The following is a 27,999-nucleotide window of genomic DNA, read 5'->3' on the forward strand; positions in this document are numbered from 1 at the left end:
CGATCTCCTGACCTCATGATCCGCCCGCCTCGGCCTCCCAAAGTGCTGGGATTACAGGTGTGAGCCACCGCGCCCGGCCTCTCCTTGCTCTTACTCTAGCCCCATGAGGCACCTTTCTGGTCATCACCGACTTACTGAGTAAATTTCCCTATAGGGAGAGGATGCTCTCATTCACCAGCACAGATGTTCTGGTCTACCTGGCAGTTTCTTTCTCATTATAGAGCAAGGTTTCTTGACCTAGGTCTTTAGAGGGACCATCCACCCCTTAAGACTATCTGCAAAATGTGTGTGTGTGTGTATGCATGTGCGCGTGTGGGCGCACGCGTGTGTGTGTGTGCATGCATGGACATTTTTCCGGCAAGAGGGTCCATATCTTTTGATATTCCTAGTGGGAGTGTGACTTCAGAAAAGGATAAGTTTAGGAATCACTGCATTAAAGGAAAATGTTCTATTATTTGTGTATTGATCTCCTGTGAGTGTGGTCACTGTAAATGGGTTCTTCTTCGTCTGATCAGCCTTGTGTTGACTCACCAAACTGAGGTTTTGGATCCTCCAAGGTACCTACTCCCCTGGCTAAAGGATGAACCAACCTTCTTGGACCTCAAGGGATCACTCCCCTCTAGGCCATTGCCTGTGCCATTTCCTCTCGCTGGGAAACCCTCTCCCCAGGCCTTGTGGTCAACTCCCAGTTATTCTTCAGGTCTCAGCTTAGAAGTCATTTCCTCCTTGAAACCTTCTCTGACTAACCGCTTCGGGATTTGATGGCCCTTATTTGTGCTCCCACAGCATCCGTCCCACCTCTCTGGGGCCCCTACTTTCCCTTCCCACAGGACCATGTTTTTCCCTTCATTGTGTCTGTTCCATGATACAATTAACTGTTTATAGTACTTCTCTGCCACTTTTAGAATGCAAGCTCCACAAGGAAGGGGGGCTGTGTCCAGCTTTGCTCTGCTTTTCCCCCAACACCAAGCACAGTGTCTAGCATATATTAAGTGCCCATTAAAATCGAAGGAATGCATACAAAAATAAGTACCTTAATCCTTTCAGTGCGACATTTATGTGCCGTCACAGCTAGACCACGAATGTCCTTTTACCTCACTCTAGGACTATGTACAGATTTGCCAGCCACGAGAAGTCCAAAAAATAAAACATCCAGGTAATCAACTTTCATCTTCTATCAGCAAAAGCTTCTTTCTCGTCAAGTGTGTGCATACATTTGTACATACAGATGCACATACTTATATGTGGGTGAAGAGAAAACGTGCTGCAGTGTCGGAAGAAACCTACCTGTGTTTCTTAGAAAGCGGTTCCTATAGCCCTTGACTACCCTTGTGACTGGGTTATAGAAGCCATCTCCACAATCGTAATAGCCCCTGGGGATTTTTCTAGGTGGGTCCATATTGGTGAGTTGAGCCATACCTTGAAAGAACATAATGGGCAATTAGTTCACCATCAAGGCCAAATCCAAACCCAGTGTTCCCATAAGGTCCACTTGTGGCTGGTGGCTCATGTGACTATCTGGCTCCCCTGTTGAACTAAATACCCCCTACTCAGGGCAAGAAGCAAACCCAGCAGAAACAGTGCCCCAAAGGAACTTTCTGAACATGGCTCTTGGGAACAGGGTCTTGGGAACGAGACCCTCTGTCTTCTTCTTCCTTTGACCCCATCGTCCTCCATTTCTTCGGATACCATGACAAAGGGCACAGGTTCTGAAGTTAGACAGATGCTGAGGGTAAGTCAGAGTTGGCAAATGGATAGGAGAGCATCAGATCCAGAAGAGGGGTGGCATTCAAAGCGTGGGCAGAGGCCAGAGGCATGGATCCTTAAGCCCCACTCTGGAAACCTTGTAGAGCAGAGCACGTATGAAGGAGAACAGCAGAAAAGAAATGGATCAGGTGGACAAGGGGCAGGTGGTGGAGAACTTTGACTCTTGCCAAAATTACCACGGTGGCTGCCACTCATTGAATGTTTATTATGTGCCAGGCATTGTGCTCCTCTTTTATTTAATCCTGAGAGCAACTCTGTGGCTCCATTTTACAGATAAGAAAACTGAGGCTCAGAGAAGTTAAAGTAACTTTCCCAAGGTTATCCAGCTAGGAGGCAGTCCAGCTCTGGAACCTGTATGTTCAGGTGCCAACATCAGGAGAGGAGACAGCCTAGGTGCAGCCACAGGTCCAGGGACACTGAGATCTCTGGGAGAGAAAGAAGATTGAGTGCACCTTTTAGGTCATGCACGCTAGGTATGTGTATCTTGAAACGCCATGGCTCAAGTAAAGGGAGAGGTTGGAATAAATAACTTCTCAGGTTCCTTCTAACTATAGTTGCTATAGTTCCTTGTTCTCTAGACTGAAAGCTGGATGCCCACTGAGCACACAGCACCACGCCCACAACCCAGAGTCTTGCACACAGTAGGAACTCTTGTGTTGCTTAATGACATGCCTAACCGTAACCCTGACACTGACCCTGATCCTAAACCTAACCCCATATGTACTGGCTAATGACTACCGAGAACTTACTCCATGTCAAGCACTTTACAGCCATTCTCTCACCAAAGCCTCATGCCAATGCCCATCTCACAGATGCTCCAAGAGGTCACGGGGCACTTTTAACCCTCACCCTGCCTTACAGGCAGGACGAGTTGCCCTAACAATGCCAGCCCTGAGAGGCAAAATGTGGAGTGACAAGGGAAGGAAGTAGCTACTTAGAATCAAGCTGCTCTTCTGAGGGTCACAGGAGAAGTAGGGGAGAGCCAGGCAGGTTCGGGGAGAGCCAGGCAGGTTCGGGAAAAGCCACCACGAGACTGGCAGAGGCTTAGCTTTAGCAAAACCAGCCATTGTGTGAGAGCTAAGGCTTAAGGCTGAGGGCTTTTTCCTACAGCCTTAATTGGGGTGAAGAGCCCATGGCAAAGTCCAGGCCTCCCATCATAACTAATCCGGGAGGAGTGATTTGCAAGGTTCTCAAGCTGCAGCTAGACTGGCAGCTCTTTGAAGGGAGAGATGATGTCCTCTTAACTCTGGTCTCCCTGGGTCCAGCCAGTGTCTGACATACAGTAGGAGCTTAGGAAATATTTCTTAATGTCATTGCCTTAACTCCCCTAAGCACATACTTCACCCTGCACTGTGATGTCAATATCATTATCCCTGTTTGACAATAACTCTTTAACGAGTACCCACTGTATGCCAGACAATGTGCTAGGGCCCTGTCCTCATGTTGCTCACAGCTTGGGAAGACGAGATGAACACTCACGATCCAAGCCCTGGGAAGAGGTCATGGCTGCTGTGATATGCCACAGGGAGACCTTACCTAGTGTGGGAATTCAGGGAAGGGGCTCCCAGCTTCAGGACGTTGAGCTGAGACCTGAAGGATGGGAAGGAGTTATTTGGGTGAAGTAAGAGGGTTAAAGTATTCCAGGCAGAGAGAATGGCAGGAAAAAGTGTGGTCTCTTTGAGAAATAGAGAGAAAGCAAGCATGGCAAGAAGGGAGAGAGAAAAACCGAGAAGGGTGGGTAGCCTAGGATGAGGCTGGGACATGAGCAGGAGCCAGAGAATGTCACTGTTTCTGAGAATTTGAAACCTTATCTTGAGGGTATAGGGAGCACTCAAGGGGCGGGGCGGGAGGGAGGCAATCAGATTCACACTTTAAAAGATGTAAGCGGCCGGGCATGGTGGCTCACGCCTGTAATCCCAAGTTAAGGAGGGAAGGTTGCTTAAGGCCAGGAGTTCTAGATGAGCCTGGGCACCATGGCAAGACCCATCTCTACAAGAAACTTAAAAAAAAAAAAAATTAACCAGGAATGGTGGCACATTCCTGTAGTTCCAGCTACTTAGGAGGCCAGATCACTTGGCAGGAGGATCGCTTGAGCCCAGGAGTTCAAAGTTACAGTGAGCTATGATCATACCACTGCACTCCAGCCTGGGCAACAGAGCAAGACTCTGTCTCAAAAAAAAAAAAGATGGACGTGACTGCAGAATGGAGAATGACCTCAAGGGGGCCAAGTGGGGATCTCTGGACTCAGGTCATCAAGGGGAAAGATGATGGAGGGCTGGAACAGGGCAGTGGCAAAGAGTATGAAGAGAATGCTGCCTGGCACATGGAAGTGCTCAATAAATATTTGTTGAATAAACAAATAAAGTCTATATTTCAGAGGTAAAATCCATAGGACCATTGCACTTAGGGGGCAGGGGAAGGGAGGATTAGGCTTACCTAGGTGGATGGGCATGACATTCAGTGAGGCAGCCATCACGGTGGGGGTGACAATGAATTCAGTGCAAACAAGTTGAGAACGACCAATACAGGTGTCAGGGAAGCTTGATGCAGGGATCTTAGGCTCAGGGATTCTGATTTCAGTTTAGAAGCCGATGGTAGTTGAAGGCTTAGAAGTGTATCAACTTGTTCAGGAAGAGCATATAGAATGAAAACAGAAAATGCCTAAGCCAGAGAGCCCCGGGAACCTCAACGTGAATAACTGGGGGTGGGGGGATGTTGAGGAGGCAGTGGCAAAGAAGCCTGGGGATAGGAGGAAAATAGCAGAGTAAGTGTCAGGAGGGCAAAGGGAGAGAAGGCGGCTCACCCGGTCAACTAACTGACCCAAGGTCATGAAGCTGGGAAGGGAAGGAGATGGGGGTTTGAGCTCAGGTCTGCCTGACTCCAGTGCCTGGGTGCTTCCTGGAGGCTTCTGCCCTGACGGAGGTTGACTTGTGCAGGCTCATCCAGCTATAGACAGAGAATGCTAGGACTCAAACCCACAATTTCTGGCTCCATGCTCTGTCAACCACAGCTCATGGTCTCTCACAAGCTAAGTTGGGATTGTTTTTATAGTATACAGAGTTGTTTCCCCATCTGTCATTTTGGATATATTATCTCTGCTGTGCCAAAAACTACACTCTTCTTTTTTTATTTTTTTATTATTTATTTATTTTTTATTATACTTTAAGTTCTGGGGTACATGTGCAGAATGTGCAGGTTTGTTACATAGGTATACACATGCCATGGTGGTTTGCTGCACCCATCAACCTGTCATCTACATTAGGTATTTGTCCTAATGCTATCCCTCCCCTCCCTTCGTCTTGAGGCTCACCTGACCTGGAACACGTCTCAAAATTTTAAGGTGCCACTCTCTGAATCCAGACTTATAGTCCAAATGTAGCCCTCCGTGATGAAACACGGTTTTTGCAGGGAGGTAGCATGATACAGAGGACCTCAGAGAGGAAGACTGGGCTGCCAGTGTGAGCTCTGCCACAGGGAACCATGTCTGAACTCCACAGCCTCAACCTGGAGTGACATGGGACTAGGAAGGCTGACTGGGCAGGGTCATCTGGACATTAGGGAGACAGGGATTACAGAGAGCCTCCCCCAGCACCTGATACACAAAGCACATGCTCTGTCAGTACTGCTTTCGTCCTTAACTCTTTCTTTTTAAAATATTTACATAATTTTAGTGTTATAGTAGGTACCACGAATAAGAACAGCTGACATGTACCGTGCACCCACATGCATTCAAGGCATTGTTCTAAACACCTGACATGAATTATCTTATTTACAACAATCTTGGGAGGTAGATGATGCTGTTGACCCCATTTTGATTTTTTTTTTTTTTCCTGAGACCAGAGTGTCGCTCTGTCGCCCAGGCTGGAGTGCAGTGGCGTGATGTCAGCTCACTGCAAACTCCACCTAGTGAGTTCAAACGATTCTCATGCCTCAGCCTCCTGAGTAGCTGGGATTACAGGCATGCCACCATACCCGGCTAATTTTTGTATTTTTAGTAGAGACAGGTTTCACTATGTTGGCCAGGATGGTCTGGAAGTCCTGACGTCAAGTGATCCACCCGCCTTGGCCTCCCAAAGTGCTGGGATTACAGGCATGAGTCACCACGCCCAGCTGATTGACTCCATTTTGAAGGGGAGAAACTGAGGCACAGTGGGTAAAGTCCCTTGCCCATGGTCCTCTGGCTAGCACAGTGGAGCTGAGATATGAGGACTGGCCTTCCTGGCTCCAGGACCTGGCTCTTTTGTATTCTTCTACGCCTGCTCAGTTCCTCTTCCCCTTTAAGTTACTTCAGTAGGACACAGTCCACTTATCCGAAACTGTCTTAGTTTCCCTCTCAGTTTGGGTATGAAGGAAAGGGTGGGTGCCTGGGTACCTGCAGGCTTCAAGCCATTGAGGATCTCTGTGTAAAACCTCCGATCATAGCCGTCGCAGTAATGCCAGTTCTTCTCATCATAGTGCAGCCCATCTACGAAGGTATATGTGCCCTGGAAGACAAGGAGCACACATGTGCATCTGAGGAAGCTGAAGGCTTTTGGCCAGGAGGTTCAGATATCAAGGGAAGTGGGGGCCTTTCTGATGGCTGCAGTAAAGAAGTGGTAACTATCACAATTACTATGGTTGTGACGACAAGAGGGAATGGGTATAAGTGCAGAGCCCTGTCCCTGCCGCTCAAAGTGGGTGAACTCACTTTGGCAGATGAACTTGGGCAGATGACCCACTCTCTCTGGTCCTTCATTTCCTCATTTGTAAAATTAAGTTAATGATACTGTACATAAAATAGGGTTGATTGAAAATTCAATGAGATAGCACACGTGAAGCATTTAGCACAGTGCCTGGCTGTGATGGTTGATTTTGTGAGGCAACTTGACTGGGTTAAGTGAAAGGGATGCCCAGATAGCTGGTAAAACATTTCTGGGTGTGTTCATGAGGGCGTTTCTAGAAGGGATTCACATTTTAATCGGTGGACTGAGCAAAGAAGTTCCACCCTCACCAAAGTGGGTGGGCACCATACAATCCGTTGAGGGCCTGGATAGAACAAAAAGGCAGAGGAAGCGCCAATCCCCTGTCTCTGCTTGTGCTGGGACATCCATCTTCCTTGCCCTTGGACATCAGCATTCCTGGTTCTCAGGCCTTTGAACTCTGACTGGGACTTACACCATTGATCCCCCTGGTTGAGGCCCTTGGGTTTGGACTGGAACTACACTAACAGCTTTCCTGGGCCTCCAGGTTGCAGAGGGAAGATTGGGAAGCTTCTTAGCCTCCATAATCTTGTGAGCCAATCCCTAATATAAATCTCTTTCCATACATCTCTGTATATCCTATTGGTTTTGTGTCTCTGAAGAACCCTGACTGACACACTGACACAAAGTAAGCCCTCAATAAATGTTATTATTCTTTTATTATTATTATAGCTGGAAAGGTCAGAGCCATCAGCCACGGCCCTTTGTCCAAACGCATACATTCTGCCTTTGCTGCCTTACTGCTAAAGGAAGCCTCAGGATGTAGAAATTGCATTGGCCTGGGCATCAGGAAACATGGGTGGAAATTCCAATGATACTATTAATTCACTGTGTGACCTCGGGAAAGTCACATCCCCTTCCTGGGGCTTAGACTCTCCAAGCTATAAAACAAGGAGCATTTCTTAACCTTTTTTAGGTCATGAGTCAGGCCCCAAGATGCTCTTAGTGAAACTGATGAAAGCTATAGATGCTTTTCCTGGAGAAAAACTTAGTCCCCTTTACACAGAAATTTCTGTATATAAATCAAGAGGTTTCAGTGACTCCCTGAATTCTATTCATGACTCACAAATACCAGGGGGTAAGAATCCTTGGATTAGGTAAGTTATAATGATAGTAGCAGTGATGGTGGTAATAAGAGCTAACACTTATTGAGTGCCTCTTGTGTGCTGGGAACTTAGCAAAGTGTTCACATATATATATTGAGGTGCCTTGTACTATTGTGGTAGGCTGAATAATGGTCCCCCAAAGATGTCCCTGTCTGCTGCAACCTGTGAGTATGCTACTTTACATGGCAAGAGGGATTTTGCAGATGCAATTAAATGAAGGATCCTGAAGTGGGAAGATTATTTGGATTATCTGGGTGTGCCAAATATGATTGCAAGGTTCCTATGAGAGGGAAATAGTAAGGTCAGGGTGAGAGAAGATGAGATGACGATGAAAGCAGAGGGATGAAGGGTGGCGTGATGATGAAAGCAGAGGTCGGAGTGATGCGTGGCCATGAGCCAAGGAATGCAGGCAGCCTCTAGAAGCTGGAAAAGGCAAGGAAACAGGTTTTCCCATAGAGCCTCTGGACAGAATGCAGGCTTGCTGACCTATTTCAGACTTTTGAGCTCTAGAACTGTAAGATAATACATTTGTGCTGATTTCAGACTAAATCTGTGGTAACCTGTTATAGTACCAACACATAACTAATGCAACTAACTGTCCTGAGTTGATAGGTGAAGAACTCTCAGGGAGGTGAAGTCGTGGGCCTAAGACCAGGCAGTAAGTGGTGTAACAGATGCAAACTCATCATGGCCTCTCCACAGATCCTTCCAGATCTAGAGGGAGAGGATTCTAGAGCCCTGGGAGATCCAGAAGCAGGGAGAAATTAGCCGGGCATGGTGGCACATACCTGTAATCCCAGCTACTCAGGAGGCCTAGGCAAGAGAATAGCTTGAACCCAGGAGGCAGAGGTTGTGGTGAGCTGAGATCACACCACTATGCTCCAGCCTGGGCGACAGAGACTCGTTTTCAAAAAAAAAAAAAAAAGGTCAGGTGTGGTGGCTCGCACCTGTGCACCTGTAATCCCAGCACTTTGGGAGGCCAAGGCGGGTGGATCACAAGGTCAAGAGATTGAGACCATCCTGGCAAACATGGTGAAACCCAATCTCTACTAAAAATACAAAAATTAGCTGGGCATGGTGGCGCATGCCCGTAGTCCCAGCTACTCGGGAGGCTGAGGCAGGAGACTCGCTTGAACCCAGGAGGTGGAGGTTGCAGTGAGCCGAGATTGTGCCACTGCACTCCAGGCTGGTGACAGAGTGAGACTAAAAAAAAAAAAAAAAAAGTTGGGGGAGTGGGGGAGAAGCAAAGAGAAGAGTGAATGGAACGAGGTGGGCACCAGACAGGGACGATGGGGCGCCAGAGGGTGAGGCTCTTCTTGCCCGAGGATCTCTCCTCCACAGCACCCGCCCCCCCAGCTGATCACCTTTATGGCCAATCCGTTTTCCCAAATGGCGTCGTATTGGCTTCCACTGGGGAGGTACAGGGTTCCTTCGCCGTGAAACATGCCATCCTTCATTTCCCCAACATATATTGTTTCGGTAGGGAGGATGTACTTGGCTTTGCCCTCCATCCTGTAAAGACACAGGGAAATCACTGAGCCCTGTGTGACAGCTGGAGGATCAGAGCTGGCAGGCAACAGAGTGAGCAGGAACCCCGTTCTCAACATTCTCATCCTTCTCATCCCATCAGTACTCTGCTGAAAACAAAATTTTTGTTTTGTTTCCCTCAAAAGCTCAAAAACGAAAAGAGGGGAATAGAGTTTGCTCTGTTCATTCTCCCCTTCACCTAGAGGCTCACTCTCACCTTGGAGTTCACACTGCTCCCTGAAATAAACCCCCTTAGTAGGCCCAGAGAGTGTAGAGATGTGCCCAAAACCACACACAGTAAAAACTGTGGACACTAGAGCCCAGGTTTTCTGGCAGCTGGTTCTGTGATTTCTCTGTCCCCCATGACCAATCCATCCTTGCCTATTATGCCACTAGTGGAATATTAGGGAAAACATGAAATTTAGAGACAGGAGTAAGGGTTTGAAGCTTACCACCATTATATATATATATATAAAATCGTGGATATTGATATTGTTTGGCTGTGTCCCCACCCAAATCTCATCTGGAATTGTAGCTCCCATAATCCCCACATGTCATGGGAGGGACTCAGTGGGAGGTAACTGAATCATGGGGGTGGGTTTTTCCCATGCTGTTCTCATGATAGTGAATAAGTCTCATGAGATCTGATGGTTTTATAAAGGGCAATTCCCCTGAACATGCTCTCTTGCCTGCTGCCATGTAAGATGTGCCTTTGCTCCCCCTTTGCCTCCACCATGATCGTGAGGCCTTCCCAGCCATGTGGAACTGTGAGTCCATTAAGCCTCTTTCCTTTATAGATTACCCAGTCTTTGGTTATGTCCTTACAGCAGCATGAGAACAGACTAATACAGATACTTTCCCAAACCTCTTTGCTTGTGCCTCCCTCCCTTCCTTCCCTTCCTTCTTTCCTTCCAAACAGATATTTACAGAGCACCTACATTTTGTCAGGGACTATGCTGATGGTCCAACTTGCTGAATACAACACAGATTCAACAGTGATCAAGGCAGATGCAGTCCCTGTCCTCGGGGGCTCACAGTCTAGTGGGCGACAAAATTGAGTAATTATACAATGTGTGATAAGTGCTATGCAGGAGGAAGACAGGCTCATACAGGAGAACAAGGCAGGGACACCAGCTTGACCAGTTGACTAGCTTCTTTGTTTTGTTTTTTGTTTTTTTCCCAAGACCAGATCTTGTTCTGTCTCCCAGGCTGGAGTACAGCGGTGTGATCATGGCTCAATGCAGCCTCAATCTCCTGAACTCAAGTGATCCTCCCACCTCAGCCTCCCAAGTAGTTGGAACCACAGGTGTGCCCCACCATGCCTGGCTTATTTAATTTTTTTTTTTTTTTTTGTAGAGATGGGGTTTCCCTATGTTGCCCAGGGTGATCTAGAACTCCTGGGCTCAAATGATCCTCCTGCCTCAGCCTCCCAAAATGTTGGGATTATAGGTGTAAGCCACTGCACCGGGCTGACCAGTTTCTTTATGGGTGAAATGGCTGCTATTAATACAGGTAACATATAACTATTTTCCTAGTAAAGGGCCTGACATATAGTGAGTGCTTAATAAATATGCTTTCATTCATTCCTTCTCCATTCCTCCTAACAAGCTGAAGGCTCCTCTCCTAACTCTGACCTTTTTAAGGCTTTTGCTAGTACCTCTGTCGGGATGCGTAACACTTTCTATCTTGTTTTGTAATTAGATATCTTATCTCCGGTATTTAAGAAAAGCTTCTTTAAAGGAAGACTTTGGTATCCTCAGCTCCTAGAACCACTAAGCAGGTGCTTCATAAACATCTCCTGAGTAAAGAATGAAGGAAACAGAAAGAGTAGTCAGTGAACAGAGTGGATGACAAAGTTGTTGAGATAACTGAGTGAGACGATGGTTGTGAAACTATAGCAGAATGCCCGGCATAGAACAAGAAATTGAAAACTATTTCACTTTTATTCTAGTGCAAGACATGGGGGGAAGGGAGAATTCCTCTTCTCCTTCCCTCCTGTACTCTTTGCTTGAGCTCACATCTATCATTTCTAAGCACCATCTCCATATTCAAGTTCTACACCCTTCTCTGAGGTTAGACCCCACCCCTTTTCTTACCTCGAACTGGACATCACTGTTCAGACCTCTCACAGACATCTCCAACTCGCCTAAAACAGAATCATCTCCTCCTCCCCTAAGCAGCACCTCCTTAGAGTTCTCTATTTCCATGAATGGTATCAGAATCCTCTGGTTCAAGGCCAGGAGCTGGGCCCAGGGCTGGGGCTGTAAGCCATCTCTGGACGGGACTGGAGCCAATCAGCTGCCAACTCCTGGCAGTAAAATCCCCAAACCTCTCCTACATTTTTCTCTTTCCTGCGGCTTCACTGCTTCTGCCTTGGCCCAGGGTTCTGCTGCCTCCTACTGGGACAACTGCAGTGAGCTCTGAGCTGATCTCCCCATCTTCACTTTTCCTGCTTCCCTCCTCTCTGTCCCTCCTTCTCTCCTTCTCCTCCCTTCTTCTTTTTCTCCTTCACTCTCTCTCTCTTTCCCTTCCTTTCTCCCTCCTTCTCTTCCATTTTAAAAAATTCATTCAAGGCGAAAAGCCTGCCTTCTAAATTCAAAGTAAGTTAAAAAGAAGAAAAAAACCACTTTATAGTGAAGGCTTCAATCCATAATAAGGATATGATTTCCAGATCTCAAATACCTATCAATTAGCTGGGCATGGTGGCGCATATCTGTGGTCCCAGCTACTGGGGAGGCTGAGGTGGGAGGATCGCTTGAGTCTGGTGGGGTGGACATTGCTGTGAGCCAAGACTGCACCACTGCACTCCAGCCAGAGCCCTCCAGAGTGAGACCCTGTCTCAAACAAACCCCTCAAAACCTATGATTCATTCATTCATTCATTCAGCCAACATTTACTGAGTCTCTACCACACATATGCATTATGAGGAGAGTTACAGAGATGAAATAAGTTTTATTTCCTGATGCTTGGCCCTACCAGGATCTATCAGTGGTTCCTCCACCACCAGAATTGTGCACGGTATTGAAATTTCTTTGCCAGAGCACAGACCGCCTGTCCAGCTTCCCTTTGCATAACTCCTCTGGGCACAACCCACTCTCCTGCCAAACTGAACTGCCAGCTCTACTCCATACGTGCCCTCTGGGCTATTGCTCATGCTGTTCCCTCTGCCTAGAAACTTCTAGAAAAAGAATTCTTCACCTTGCATCTCCAACCACCTAAATCCTACCCAACCTTCAAGGCCCATTTCAAATACTATCTCTTCCACGAAGCCTTTAAGGACGGCTCCGACTGTATGTGGCCTCTGAAGGGCCCCAGCAGCAGGGCTCTATTGTAGGAAGCACGTGGGCTTTACAGTCTGATCGACCTGGGTTTTAATACCTGCTCTGCCAAATGCTAACTGGGTGACTTTGGGCAAGTTTACTCCGAGCCTTACTTTTCCCATCTGTAAAACAGGATAACGATATCTATCTCAAAGAGTCCCTGTGAAGAGAAGATGCAGGCAAAGCCACCCAGAGCACAGTAGTTACTACATAAATGCTATGGGCGTCCCTTCCTCCCCTGTGTCTGTAGGTCTCTTCTGGCACTTACCTTGTGGTGCTTTGGAGTGGAGTTATCTAGAACTCCATTGTGCGACTACTCCAAAGAAACCATAATATTGAGGTCAGACAGATACTACATTAACCTTTTTTTTTTTTTTAATATTCACACGTGGTACAGGGAAATCATGTCTCTTTAAAGGTTTTTTTTAAAGTAGATTTATTGAAGTGTAATTGACATACAATAGGCCACGTGTTTAAAGTATACAATTTGACATGTTTTGACATCACCTGGGAAAACATTATTACAATCAAGACAAAATATCTACTTCCCATAAAAGTTTCTGCATGCCTTTCTGTAATACTTCCTCCTTGCCCCTGACCACAATCCTCATCTCTAGGTGACTACTGATCTACTTTCTGTCACCATAGATTTGCATTTTCTAGAATTTTACATAAATGGAATCATACAGTATCTACTCTTTTTGTCTGGCCTCTTTCAGTTAACATAATTTTTTGAGATTCATTCATGTTGTTCTGTGTACCAATAGTTCACTCCTTTTTATTGCTGAGTAGTATTCCAATGAATGGATATACCACAATTAGTTTCTTCATTCCCCTGTTGATGACATTTGGGTTTGTTTCTAGTTTTGGTTATTATAAATAAGGCTGCTATGAGTACTTGTATACATGTCTTTGTGTAGATATACACTTTCGTTTCTGGGGTAAATACCTATAAGTGGAATGGCTGTTTAACTTTTCAAGAAACTGCCAAACTTTTCCAAAGCAGTCGTACCATTTGATGTTCCTATCAGCCATGGAGAGTCTACATAAACTTTTTAAACCAAACGTTAAATATCAACTTCCTACTGTATAGAGAGGTTACTCTATTCATTTAAACTCCAAGAGGAAAATATCCCCTCCCTAAATTAAAAAAAATCGATTGAGTATCTACCATTTGTAAATAACACCCATATATGATCATTACATATTCCTTGAAACACTGCTGCTGAATGTGCATTGCTTTCCCATTTTACAGATGAGGAAACTGAGATATGGATGGTTGATTAAGTGTACAACAAGCAAATGGCAGACTTGAGCCCAGACCTGTCTCATGCTCTCATTACATGCTGAAATTTGAGATGCCCCAAATAGAATTCTAGTTAACTGTTGTTAAAAACACAAAATCAATACAGAATAACACATGTCCAACTTATGAAAAGAAGTATAACAAGTGAAAAACTGCTGACTTCTTGCTAGTTATGGGAAATTGGGAAGCCCTGTTCAGGTCTGGAAATCCCTATTGTGGTTACAGAGGTACCAGACAACCTCAAGCAAAGCCCAAATTCCTAGGGCCAAAGCATGGAAATGGCTGATTTGGCACAAAAACCCAATGAAAATACACAGAAGGCCAAAGGCAAATGGTTGAAAGCCTTCCCTCTTTTACCTTGTCTGTGTGTTTCTCTCTCACCCATATACAGCCCGTCAAAAATTAATGTAGTTTCTCAACTTTTTGTGCCTGAAATGCCCAATACCCCATCTCTATCTGCCAAAATTCTACCACCTTCACTGTAGCAGGGCCTTGTGAAAAGTAAGAATGTGGTTTGGACAGAGGATTGGGTTCAAATCCTGACTCTGTTACTTCCTAGCTGTGTATCCATAATGGTGGGCCAGTCATTTTGCTTCTCTTAACTTCTGTTCCTTTATTTGCAAGGTTAGCCTGAACTATCTCACTGAGTAGTGAGAGGGAGTACACACCAAGCACCTCAGCCACTTACCTGATGAGTAGGATAAGTGTCTCAAGCCCTGTAAGGGTCACCTTTGTTACCTGGAAAGATAATAACATCTTCCTTGCAAAATTGATGTAATGATTAGAGAGATAGCATCCCATAGCATTCCTACCACCCTCTCTAGGAATCTATCTCCTATCCCTGTCCAGACCACAGATCCCTCTTTCCTATTAACTCAAAATGCCCTGGAATTCCACCAACTTGTGAATACAGAGCCCCAAGGTGGGAGTGCTTCACAGTCCCGACAACTAGCACTGGTTCAGCAAACCACTTCATATCGTCCAGCCTTGGTTTCCTCAGCTATAAAAACAGAGATTCCACTTTCTTCATCCAGGGTGGTTGGCAAAAAAGAGTGGCCACCTCTGTGTTTCCTCTGCTTCTCTCTACTACAGCTCTTATCACACTGAATCGCAGTTATCTGTTATGTCTACTTGTCGCATCATGTTTGAATGAACTTTCTGAAGACAGGGATTGTGCCCAGAGTCAATTCCAGGGCCTGGTACTTGGTAGCCACTCAACATTGTTGAATTGCTGGGCACGGTGGCTCATGCAAGAGGATCACTTGAGCCCAGGAGTATGAGACCAGCTTGGACAACATAGCAAGACGCCGTGTCTACAAAAGGCGTTGAAAAATTTGCTGGGGGTAGTGGTGCACACCGGTAGTCTCAGCTACTTGGGAGGCTGAGGCGGCAAGATTGTTTGAGCGTAGGGGGTCGAGGCTGCAGTAAGCAGTGAACAGGCCACTGCACTCCAGCCAGGGCAACAGAGCGAGATCTTGTCTGAAAATAAAACAAAAACGAGAGAGAGAGAAAGAAAGAGAGGAAGGTAGGAAGGAAGGAAGGAAGAAAGGAAGGAAGGAGGAAAAGAAAAGAAAAAAAAACTGTTGAATTGTTTTTTACTACTAGTCCACTACAGTGATTTGTGTATAAAATCCTCTATAATAATCCCTAGATCGTGAACTCCTCCTGGAAGGAAGCGACCGTGTAGATTCAGATTAGCCAGTCTCTCTTCCCTAATCTTCGTGTTTGTTTTTGTAGCATTTACCATTATCTGTAATTATTTTATTACTTATTTGTTTATTGGCAATACATCTCCAACTGGATTATAAACTCCCTAAGAGCAAGGATCTTGACATTTTAAATATTCCTATGTTTAAAACTGGCAGATAGCACACACACACAGTCAATGCACACACACATATAAGTATATATGGAATGAATGCATCTCAGCTTTGCTGCTTGTTAGATACGGTCCTTGAAAAAATCACTCGGGCAAGTTTGTGAAAGTGCCTGGCACAAGGTGTTTCGCAGAAGCAAAAAGCCGTCTTTTTCCAGTCACAGCTATTCAAGGTATAGTAAGTGAATCAAATGAGCCCCTTACCTCCCATCTACATATTCCCCGATATATTTGCTCCCTGTGTACTCCATGGCGCCTGTTTTTAGCTTCCAGCTGTTAGGATCCGGAGTCTCAGTGGATACGGCATCACTATGACAACCTGGAGGGGTGGGCGGAGCCGAATCGAAGCCCCACCCCGCCGGAGGCCGAAGAGTTCTCGGTATTGCGCACGCTCCCTCGCTCGTGGTTGGGCAGGGCGATACGCCTGCGTGTTGCCGGATGCGCATGCGCAGGCGCCGTGTGGCACTCGGCGGTCGAAAGGGGAGTTCGAGGAGACGGGGGCGACGCGGCTGAGGGCTTCTCGTCGGGGTCGGGGCTGCAGCCGTCATGCCGGGGATAGTGGAGCTGCCCGCTCTAGAGGAGCTGAAAGTAGATGAGGTGAGGCTATCCGGAGGACAGGCAAGGGAGACATGGGGCTGCGGCTTCTCGGGCCTGGGCCTAGCCCCGCTTGGGCTCCGCGGATCCTGGGACCCGGGCCCCCCTCCCCAGTCCTCCAACGCATATACAGGTCGACCCCCGGAGGTCCCCTCCGCAGCTTTGGGAGTCGCCTCCCCTCTCTACCCCACCCTGTCGCATCCTGCAGTGGCTCTAGAATCCTCCCCCTTTCGCCCTCCACAGCGACCTGTTTCTCCTTCCGTGAATAATAGTGATACATTTTATTAAGCACCAACCAGTCATTTTCCTTAGCTTATGTCGCTTAATCCTCAAACTTGCATGCGAGGTGAGTATACAACCCTAGGGGCTCACAGTCGAGGGGGACGGTCACCTACCTTAAAGTGGTATCACCGGTGCCGAGTGCATAGAGTGGGGTGACGAAGCCGCGGGAAAATGAGACAATATTGGAGCGTGCATCTACTCACAGCCTTGGGAAGGTGTTTGGTAACAGGACCCATTTAAAGCATTCGTTTATTCAAGAGATATCATTTGAGTAATTAACGTGTACACGTAACGCTGGAAGAGATGTACTTCGTGCTTTCATGGACTTTACAATCCAGTAGGGAGACAGACACATAAAGAGGCAGTCACAGTACAATGTAGTTAGTGCTGTGAGAAGTGAAGTAGAAACATACCCTACTAATTATAGCTAACATGATCAAGTCCTTTCTAGATACCAGGCAGGATGCTAATTACTTTCCATGCATTAATTCATTGAATCCTCCCAGCAACACTATAAGGTAGGATATATATATATATATATATACACCATATATATATATATACACACCATATATATATATATACACCATATATATATACACACCATATATATATATACACCATATATATATATACACCATATATATATATATATACACCATATATATATATATACACCATATATATATATATATACACCATATATATATATATACACACACACAATTGGTCATATATATATATATACACACACACACACACAATTGGTCGTAACGTTATAAATAAGGAATTAGTCCCCGAGAGTAGAAATGATTTGCCCAAGGTCACGGAGCTCGTAAGTAATAGAGCTGGAAGTGAACCCAGGTCTGATTTTAAAACCAGTGCTTTTCCACTATATTATGGGTGAGAACTCACAAGAATGAGACGGCCTAGCAGAACTTGTGTGTTTAGGGAGCCAAGTACAGTTTGATGTGACCCTAGTGGTGGTGGTGGGAAGCAGCAGGTGCTGAGCCTGGAGAGGCAACTCGGGCTGAGATAGGACTTGGAAGCAGCTTCTACAAGGCCAGACCAAACAGTTTGGACTTGATCCAGTAAGGGAGGTGGTGGGAAGAGGTGGAAGGTTTTAAGGCAGAGGAGTGTCATGGCCGGGCTGGATAGTAGAACAGGCTGTATTAAAGGAGAGGAAGGCCAAGACTAGAAATGATGTACCAGCAATGATATACCAGGCACCATGTTAAGTATTTTGTTTGTTTGTTTTGTTGTTTTTGAGAGTCTCGCTCTGTCGTCCAGGCTGGAGTGCAGTGGCGCGATATTGGCCCACTGCAACCTCCACCTCCCGGGTTCAAGCGATTCTGCTGCCTCAACCTCCCGAGTAGCTGCGACTACAGGCGCTCATCACCACACCCGGCTAATATTTTGTATTTTTAGTAGAGACGGGGTTTCACCGTGTTAGCCAGGATGGTTTCGATCTCCTGACCTCGTAATCTGCCTGCCTCGGCCTCCCAAAGTGCTGGGATTACAGGCGTGAGCCCCCGCGCCTGGCCATATGTTAAGTCTTCTACCTGCAATGCTTCATTTAATCTTAGATGCCTGTGAGAGTGGCAACTGTTATTTTCCTCAGAGGAAGAAATTATTAGCTATGTTCAGGGACTTTATTATATTAAAGTGACATTTACTCTGAGGTGGCAGAGGAGAGCTGCCATGTGGCCCCCACTCTTTTGTTCCCCCCGGTGAACCACCCCCCTGCCCCCACCCCATGTAGCTGGGTTAATCTTGAGTTGCTGTATTTCTTGTTGCAATTTTTATTAGGTTCAACAAACATCTGAAGTTCTACTTCATACAACTGATGTATCTGAAATACATTTGCCTTTACTCTTCACACAATTGAATGAACATACGAATAATTACATAAATAACTAAAATACAAGACAAGGTGTGATTAAATACTATGAAAGGGGGAAGATGTGGTTTAGGAAAAGATTTGAAGTTGTATCTAAATTCTAGGCCTACCTGCCGGTCACCTTGATTACTTGATTTTAGCATTTGCAGACACGGTTATTTGTAAGATGAGGTGATCCCAGCTATAAAATTCTCTGAAACTAAAAAGGGAATAGAGAAAGCACTTTTTGGGCATAATGTAAGACATGACTAAATGGCATATGAAGAATGGCATTTATGGGCGGAGATGAAGAGAAGACCCCTCCCTCTAAGTGAGGGTAGGGTCCGAGCAAAAGTAAGGAGATAGGAAAATGCAGAGAGTCAAAAAGGAGTTCAGTGTTTTGAGAGAACAGTAAATAGTCAGTCCCTTTTTGAAATGTTGCGGGTGAGAAGGGTGGAAAGATAGTTTGGGTCCAGAAGCCTTTCGGTACCCGTTAAGAAGTTTAGGCTTTATTCTGCTGTTAAGGCTGAATGAGAGTTTGGTTGCTAATATAACAGCAGAGTAAAATAAGAATTGTCATTTAGGGAGATCACGGTAGCAGCTGTGTGAAGAATGGATTGAAGAAAGAAAAAGAAAAGCAGGGAGACTGGTCTCAGTGGCTCTGAAAATTATTGAGAAAGATGTTAATGATCCCAGTGTAATTGGTGCTTACAGAGACTGTGCTTACAGAGAGCAAAGAACAAGTATATCTAGAATTGATCAGACTTAGCAATGGATTAGATATTGGAGGTAGGGAAGGTTGAAGAATCAAAGTCAGATTTGCAGCGTGGCAATAGTACTGGTGAAGCCAGAAAAAGAAGCCCGTTTGGAGAGCGAGTTAAATACATTTTGGGCCTCATTGGCTTAGGAGTTATGACACATCCCCATTGAAAAAGCAGTCAGAAGCTTTGGACTGGAAAGTCCTTGGACACATTTGATAATTTTGAGTAAAAACAAAAATAGCTAATATTTATGGTGTGCTTTCGATGTGATAGGCACTGTTCTTATTATTTTTATATATATTAACTCATTTAATCTTCATAACAGTTCTATTAAGTACTATTCTCTGTTTTACATAAATTTAGGAAAACTCAAGGCATGGTATAAATAAAGTACTATAAAAAGAGGTACAGACGTAGTTTAAGGAGACAAGGACAGGACTAGAAGGTTGATTGGCTCTAGATGGTGACTTTGTCTCAGTTTCCACACCTGCAGACTGTGTAGCCCTGCTGTGCAGTGAGGCTGTTGTGAGAATAAATGAGAAGGATGTTGAAATTCTGTGTTGTTTGAGACAAAGAGATCTGAATGAATTTGAGACGATATTCATGGTAAACAGCTGTGAAAGGATGTTGTTTCTGTTGGAATTCATCAGTCTCAGTGAAGAAGCAGGTGAGGGGATATGGTGACATCTCAGGCTCATCCACCTCAGTGATGGTGATATAATGGGAAGAAGCCTGGTTGGAGGTCACAATCACTGTGTTCTAGTTCTGGGGTTGCCACTGACTCACTGTGTTGTCTCTAGCACATCCCTCTTTTTCATTAATTATGAAACAGACTCAATGTCTTCCTTTATTTTCCTGTGACAGGGATGGTGTTTTATATGCTCAGCAACATGTGTATACCTTCATTTTGATAAGATTTCCACATTTGTAGGGAAATAAATAATGTGTCAGGCTTTTTGGGCCGTATAGTTTTGGGCCTTTGAATAATTGAATCAGCCAGTTAAAGCTCTTTTAAGGCATATGACAAGTAAATATAACTAACTTAATTATTAAAATATATTAAGCTTTTAGAAAAGTTTGAGTGTTAGTTTTTATTCTCCTAGCTGTTTATAGGTAATAAAACAAGCAAATGTGTGCCAGTTTACCTAAATAAATTCTTTTATTTTCAAAAACTTTAATACAAAAACTTTACAGATTTTAAACATAAATTTATTAGAGTCATCATGGCAGATTTCACTTATGTCATAACTTTATCTTTGATAATTATAACAGTTGCACTATTAATAGACATAGTCATAACTTTATTCTCCTTTCTGTAGTGTATAGATTAATTACTCTTGTCATCTTTCCTTGCCTTTTATTAATAACCTAGCTGCATAAAGTGCATAAAAAATAAAATTACAGCTGGGCATGGTGGCCCACGCCTATAATCCCAGCACTTTGGGAGGCTGAGGTGGGAGGATCATCTGAGGTCGGGAGTTTGAGACCAGCCTGACCAACATGGAGGAACCCGGTCTCTACCAAAAATACAAAATTTGCCGGGTGTGGTGGTGCATGCCTGTAATCCCAGCTACTCAGGAAGGCTGAGGCAGGAGAATCACTTGAACCCGGGAGGTGGAGGTTGCGGTGAGCCGAGATTGCGCCACTGCCCTCCAGCCTGGACAAGAGCGAAACTTGGTCTCAAAAAAATAATAAAATAAAATTACAGACTGTTCTCACACAACAATTTTTAATTTTACAAATCAAATTCAGTAGTGTATTAAAGCATAATACACTGTGACAGACTAGATTTTATTCTAGAAATACATTGGATCAGTTTTACAAAATCTGTTAATGCTCTATGTTACATTTATAAATTAATGAAAACAAAGCCTAAAAATTTTAGTCTTTTCTGGTATAGAAAACAACAGTAAAGCAAAACTAATTAGAATTAGAAAGAAGCTTTCTTAACAAGGAATATCCAAACAACTATATTCCAGATACCAACAGCAAATATTATACCAAACTTGCTTTTAATTTTAGAAAAAGGGAAGGTTGTCTGCTGTCATTGCTCTTCATCTGTATTGTCCTGAAGGGGTTGGTTAAAGCAATAAAATAGGAAATGAGAATAAGAAGAAAAAAATAAAGTAGCAGAAGGGAAAGAGACAGTTTTTATTTGTAAATGGCAGTTTTTCTGTTAATCTTCTTGAGTTTTGTGTCAGAACTAACAAGAGTTCAGTAAGATGGCTGGAGAGAAAATACAGTATACAAGCAAGCAGTAAACAGTTTGAAAGTCTAATAGAAAAACTATCCTATTTAGATAGTATCAAAAGTGCTAAAATACTGAGGAATAAACAAGAAATGTTCAAGGTCCCTATAATGAAGGAAACTAGTTTTAACCAAAGGACAAGAATGACTTGACTATGAATAAATGGAGAGAAATACTGTGTTGTGGATGAGAAGGTGTGATTGATGTATTCATATCTGTTTTCTAATTATTGTATCCCCATTTTCTAGCAAAGAGTGGGTGCTCAACAGCTACTTGTGCTAGACACTATTTTGGGTGCTTGGTGTGTACCGTATTCAACATTATATTTAATTACCATAGCTTAATATAGGGAGAATTGATATCTTTACAGTAGTGGATCTCTGTTGAAAACAAAATCCCTTCCCTCTGGGAGCTTATGTTCTAGTCACACACAGACCACTCAGGGGCTCTTAAAATTATTGAGAAAGATGTTAATGACCCCAGTGTAATTGGTGCTTAATACAGAAACTGTGTTACAGAGAGGAAAGAACAAGTATGTCTAGAATTGATCAGACTTAGCACATGAATGCTAAGACCAGACCACATGAGTGACCACTGATGATAGCTTATATAAGATGATTAGAGAGAGGCTCTCTGAGGATGTGAAGTTTGAGCAGGCACCCAGTATTATAAAAAGTGCCTATTGTTCCCTAATTTAACATATAACTAAATTTAATACTATTTGAATGCAAATTATTGGGGGAAGGTGTTCATCTGAAAGAATAGCCAAAAAAGTTTTGAAAAGGAAGAATGAGGAGGATGGTTCTCCCAGATAACAAAATGTTATCTTCAGTGACAGTAATTAAAACATTGTGGTATTGGTATAAGAAAAGGTAGTACAGAAAAGGGACCACAGGTCTCTTGCTTAAGCAGCTGTTTGTAGGCCCTGGACAGTTTGCAGTTCTCTCTGAGCTGGCTATATCTACACTGTGTATCTTCTCAAGAAAATATCACTAAAATACTATTGAGCGAAACTGGTGGGCATAGTTAAAGGGATGGCAACCTTGGATATGCTCTGATTTTTAAAAAATTTGTAGATTTTAGTACTTTATTATTAGTTATTACTAGATGGACTAGATGGACTATTACTAGATGGACTAGATGCTCTTTGTGATCTCTTCCAGCCTCATCTTCTGTGACTCCGTAGTCCTCTGGGAGTTTTATTTATCCTTTAATTTAATTTAATTTAATTTAATTTTTTTTTTTTTTGAGACAGAGTCTTGCTCTGTCACCCCGGCTGGAGTGCAGTAGCGTGATCTTGGCTCACTGCAACCTCTGCCTCCTGGGTTCAAGCAATTCTCATGCCTCAACCTCCCTAGTAGCTGGGATTACAGGTGTGCACCACCACGCCCAGATACATCTCTAGTATCTTTACTAGAGACAAGCTTTCACCATGTTGGCCAGGCTGTTCTTGAGCTCCTGGCCTCAAGTGATCTGCCTGCTTTGGCCTCCCAAAGTGCTGAGATTACCTGTATGAGCCACTGTGCCCAGCCTTATATATCTATTAATTTTATTCCAGCAGCAGAAACTCAGCAAAGCTCTCCAGAGTTGGTTCCTCTCCCTGCATCCCAGAAGACTTCATCCTTCTCTACACCCCTTTTCTCTCTACCATAAATAAAGATTCTATTAGAGGTGCCATTTCTTCTGCTCTAAAATGGGAATATTAATCTCTTCATGAGACTATTGTAAAAGTGAAGAAAATAATATATGTGAAAGAGCTTCGTGTTCTCTAAATCACCATAGATTTTAAAGAATCGCTGGGCGAGGTGGCTTATGCCTGTAATCCCAGCTACTTGGGAGGCTGAGGCAGCAGAATCGCTTGAGCCTGGGAGGCCGAAGTTGCAGTAAGCCGAGATCGCGCCACTGCACTCCAGCCTGGGGGATGGGAGTGAAACCCTGCCTCAAAAAAAAAAAAAAAAAATTATTATTATGACAGTGTTTAATTTTCTTGGTAAAGTCAGAACAGTGCTACTTTTGTGTTCTCTATTCTGACCCGCATGAGGTAAAGCTGAGAAAGTGGTATTCTGGTTCACAGTCTGTGGCCTTTGTCCCATCTTTCCTTTCCTAGGTGAAAATTAGTTCTGCTGTGCTTAAAGCTGCGGCCCATCACTATGGAGCTCAATGTGATAAGCCCAACAAGGAGTTTATGCTCTGCCGCTGGGAAGAGAAAGATCCGAGGTGGTGTTTAGAGGAAGGCAAACTGGTCAACAAGTGTGCTTTGGACTTCTTTAGGTAAAAATCTTTGGTATCAGTGCCTACTTGGTTGAAGCATAAAGGTTTAAATGAATAAGTGAACAGCCAGCTAATAATCTGGATTTTATTAGGAAGTACATAGGCTTTGAAATCAGACCAAGGTAAAACATTCAAAGGATGATAATTATTTTTGGTTTTGTTTTTATTATCTGGCAAGTTCTTTTATCTCCATGAATCTCAGTTTCCAAATTGTAAAATAATACCTATCTAGGTTTGCTAAGCAAGTGACTGGTGACCATTTTTGCTACAGCAAGGGGAAAGCCTTTTTGCTGTGAAAAATTTGAAAAGGCACGTAAAACAACCTATCACAGTCCTTTTTAAGCAGGCATTCACTAGGTTTTGTCATTACTACAGAACACAGGTATGATGGAAAGAAAACTGTATTCAGAGTTAGGTTTTAGGTAGGTCATTGTGCTTGATACTTAAGTAAAAAAAAACTAAACAGTGTAATTGTAGGAAAATGTTTTAACAAGCATATTAGCACTCTATTTAAAAGGAGAGAGAGTGAACTCAAAGGAAATTGGCTCTTGTAACTCTGAAGTCCAGAAATAGGCCTGGCATCAGGCAGGGCTGGATTCAAGGGCTTAAATAATTTCACAACTACTTGATGTCTTTTTGCCTCTCCTCTTTTCACAATCTCTTAGTCCTGGTTTTCTCTGTTGACCTCATTTCAGAAAGACTCTCACCTTGCTGTACCAAAAATGGCCACCAGCCACTCGAGTTGCTGTTCTGTTGATACTTGCTTAGCAAACCTAGACAAAGTGTGCCCTTTATCCAGAAGTGAGCAGAAGCTCCTGAACTGAGTCTAATTGTCCTGGCTGGCAGACTTCGTATACGTATCATTGCATCACTTGTGCTTCAGGAGATAAAAAGCTCTAATTGGTCAGGCCTGAGATGGGGAGTGGACTTAGCTTCATCCAAACCACATTGCTGAGAGACAGGGAGGGGTTGTTCCCAAAGGAAAATTAGAAGGATGTTACAGAAGAATGGGGAATGACTGCTGGCTAGGCAGAAACCACCGATGTCCACTACAATGAAGTTAGAGAAAAAAAATAGATACCTTAGCACAGTAGCTGCTTTCCTCCTTTCTTGCATCTGCTGTCTCTGTCCCTATGCAAAGATATTTTTGTGGTTATAATCATAGTATGTATACATTGAGAAATTCATTTTTCACTTGATATTATTGGAAACATTCTTCGAAGTTGCTATATAGTCTTCATGATCATCTTTTTTTTTTTTTTTTTTTTTTTTTTTTGAGACGGAGTCTCACTCTGTTGCCCAGGCTGGAGTGCAATGGTGTGATCTTGGCTAACTGCAACCTCTGCCTCCTGGCTTCAAGTGAGTCACATGTCTCAGCCTCCTGAATAGCTGGGTCTACAGGCCTGCGCCACTACGCCTGGCTAATTTTTTTGTATTTTTGGTAGAGATGGGGTTTCAGCATGTTGGCCAGGCTGGTCTTGAACTCCTGACCTCAAGTGATCAGCTCTCCTTGGCCTCCCAAAGTGCTGGGATTGCAGGTGTGAGCCACCGCACCTGGCCATGATCATCATTCTTAATGGTTATATATTATTCCATCAGTGGATAAACCAACCATAACGTACCTGACCAATTCCTGTTATTGAACATCATTGTTGATTTCAGTTTTTGATTATTTTGGATAAATCTGCAGTGATTACCTTTGCGTACAGATCATTTTCATCAGTTAATAATTCCTTGGCATAAATTTCCTAACAGTGAGTTTACTCTATAAAGGGCTTTGAACATCATTATGGCTCTTGAACTGTATCGCTTTTTTTTTTTTTTTTTGAGGTGGGGTGTCACTCTGTTGCCCAGGCTGGAGTGCAGTAGCACGATCTTGGCTTACTGCAAGCTCCGCCTCCCGGCTTCACACCATTCTCCTGCCTCAGCCTCCCGAGTAGCTGGGACTATAGGCACCCAGTACCACACCTAGCTAATTTTTTGTATTTTTAGTAGAGACGGGGTTTCACGATGGTCTCAATCTCCTGATCTTGTGATCCATCTGCCTTGGCCTCCCAAAGTGCTGGGATTACAAGCGTGAGCCACCGTGCCCAGCAAATGCTTTTGTTTTTTAAATGTTGGATCAATTTATGCTGTCCTCAGCGCTGGATTCTGGTATGCATAGTATTTAAATATTTGGGAGGTGCAAATATTTAATTTGCAGTATTTGGGAGGTGCAAATGTTTCAATTTGCATTGATTTGATTGCCAGCGAGATTGAGTGTGTGTGTGTGTTTATTTAAACAATTTTTCTTTTTTTTTTTTGAGACAGAGTCTCACTCTGTCACCCAGGCTGTAGTGCTGTGGCGTGATCTTTGTTCGCTGCAACCTCTGCCTCCTGGGTTCAAGCGATTCTCGTGCCTCAGCCACCTGAGTAGCTGGGATTACGGGTGTGTGCCACCTGCCTGGCTAATTTTTGTATTTTTAGTAGAGATGGGGTTTCGCCATGTTGGCCAGGCTGGTCTTGAACTCCTGGCCTCAAGTGATCCACCCACCTTGGCCTCCCAAGGTGCTGGGATTACAGGCATGAGCCACAGCATCCAGCCTAAACAATTTTTATTTTCTAAGAGAACTTTTGCAAAGCATTTTTTCCATGGCCCAGTGGTAGTACATTTTAAGGAATGTTTGGATTTCACAAATTCCCAAGGTGCCTAACTGCCTCCATAGAGGAATTTCTCACTGCTGAAGTTGCTGGTTTTAGGCATTAGTAGATAATTGTTAGGTATGGGTAACAGGGTCCAGAACAGGGATCCGTGCTACTAGAGTAGTGGCTTGCAGCCCGTCTGCTGCTGCTGCGTTTTGGAGGAATATAAAACTCCCATTGGAAATGGTTGCTTTCTACCAAAGTGATTCTTGAGTAGAAGTTATGTGGGTGCAGGTTATGCTTAGTATAGCCGGAAGGGAAACCTAAGAAGCTGGTGACATTGGTGGACCTCTAGGAGAGCAACTGAGTGGCTTATTGGGCAGGGTGGAAAGCAGATTTTTCACTGTATACTTCCTTAAGCCATCTCTGAGATCCTTCCTTCCTGATCCATGTTAAACAAGATTCATGTGAGAATGTAGCTAGATTTCTGGAGTATGACAGGTAAGCACTTAAATAATAAAATTATTATTTCATTGGGAGAAAGAGGTGTTCTGAATTTCACTGCCTCAAGTATGGCTTTTACATAAAATGATGGTATTTTATTCTTGCTTGAACATGCATACTAGCAGGGTTGAATGATAAGATAAGGAGGATTTTGCAAAAAACTGAAACTTATTCTTTTTATACACAGAAGTTAAATTTTCTCTAGCCATTTTTGATGGCCACAGAATGAATTATATGCTAGCCTGCTTCTTAACAGAGAATACCAAATATAATATAACTTTGTTCTTGATAGCAAGGATTAATATCTATTTTTGTTCAATGCGTAAATAAAATGAGGACCTTGAGCTTTTGAGGAGTGGAGTACAGTTTGTCTTTATACTGAATGATCCCAGGATCTTCTGCTTGTTAGTTTGTGTATTTGCTTTTTATAATTCTGTCTCTTCCTTTGCCGTTGTCTGTCGCGTTTGACTTCTATCAGCATGTCCATGATTTAATTATGCCTCCTTCTCTTCTAAATTTGCTAAGCTGATACCCTTAGAGGAATTGGATCTGAAGAAAAGAATAAATAGGCCCCAAGTAAGGAGTTCCCCTCTGAGTAAAATAGGCGTGCATTAGGCTACGCTCTTTTCTTCTTACTATATAAAGAAATTAGGTTTTCTACCTCAGAAATCTTTTTTGTTTACTAACTTGTTCTCAAATTGAGGATCCTGAAGTTGTCTTGTAAGTGAGGTAAGAATATGTACTCACATACCTTTCAAAAAGCAAGGCTATGTATTTGAGATCTGTACCTATTTTTTTCTCACTTTTCTGTTTTTCATTGTTTTGCAAAGAGATGCCCCTAACCCAGCTTTCTTTTCCAGGCAGATAAAACGTCACTGTGCAGAGCCTTTTACAGAATATTGGACTTGCATTGATTGTACTGGCCAGCAGTTATTTCATCACTGACGCAAACAGCAGGCAAAGTTTGACGAGTGTGTGCTGGACAAACTGGGCTGGGTGTGGCCTGACCTGGGAGAACTGTCAAAGGTAAAAAGGCTTCTGCTGGAGGTCTCACTTTCTGACTCGGGTGGGATAAAGGCAGGAGGTGGTCAGCAAAGGGTCTCTGTAAATACAGATATGATGTAAGAACTTACCAGATTTACCAAGCATATTAATTAGGCAGTGATTATACACAATCCAGAAAGGAATTTTTAAAAA

The 27,999-nt window shown here is 43.8% G+C and overlaps 1 protein-coding gene and 1 pseudogene across 1 annotated transcript; one reads left to right on the forward strand and one right to left on the reverse strand.

Annotated features, from left to right (window-relative positions):
• Positions 1-1,030: 1,030 nt before the first annotated feature.
• Positions 1,031-16,189, reverse strand: LOC129528382 (MORN repeat-containing protein 5-like). Its single transcript, XM_055368700.2, has 4 exons — positions 15,846-16,189; positions 8,977-9,124; positions 6,140-6,251; positions 1,031-1,419 (listed from the first exon to the last, which is right to left on the reverse strand). The coding sequence occupies exons 1-4, from the start codon at positions 16,187-16,189 to the stop codon at positions 1,199-1,201; spliced, it is 825 nt and encodes a 274-aa protein (XP_055224675.2). The 3' UTR covers positions 1,031-1,198.
• On the forward strand, positions 16,105-27,989 carry LOC129528383 (NADH dehydrogenase [ubiquinone] 1 alpha subcomplex subunit 8-like; annotated as a pseudogene).
• The last annotated feature ends 10 nt before the right edge of the window (positions 27,990-27,999 follow it).

This window comes from Gorilla gorilla, chromosome 17 (assembly GCF_029281585.2).
Source record: "Gorilla gorilla gorilla isolate KB3781 chromosome 17, NHGRI_mGorGor1-v2.1_pri, whole genome shotgun sequence".
NCBI classification, from domain to species: domain Eukaryota; kingdom Metazoa; phylum Chordata; class Mammalia; order Primates; family Hominidae; genus Gorilla; species Gorilla gorilla.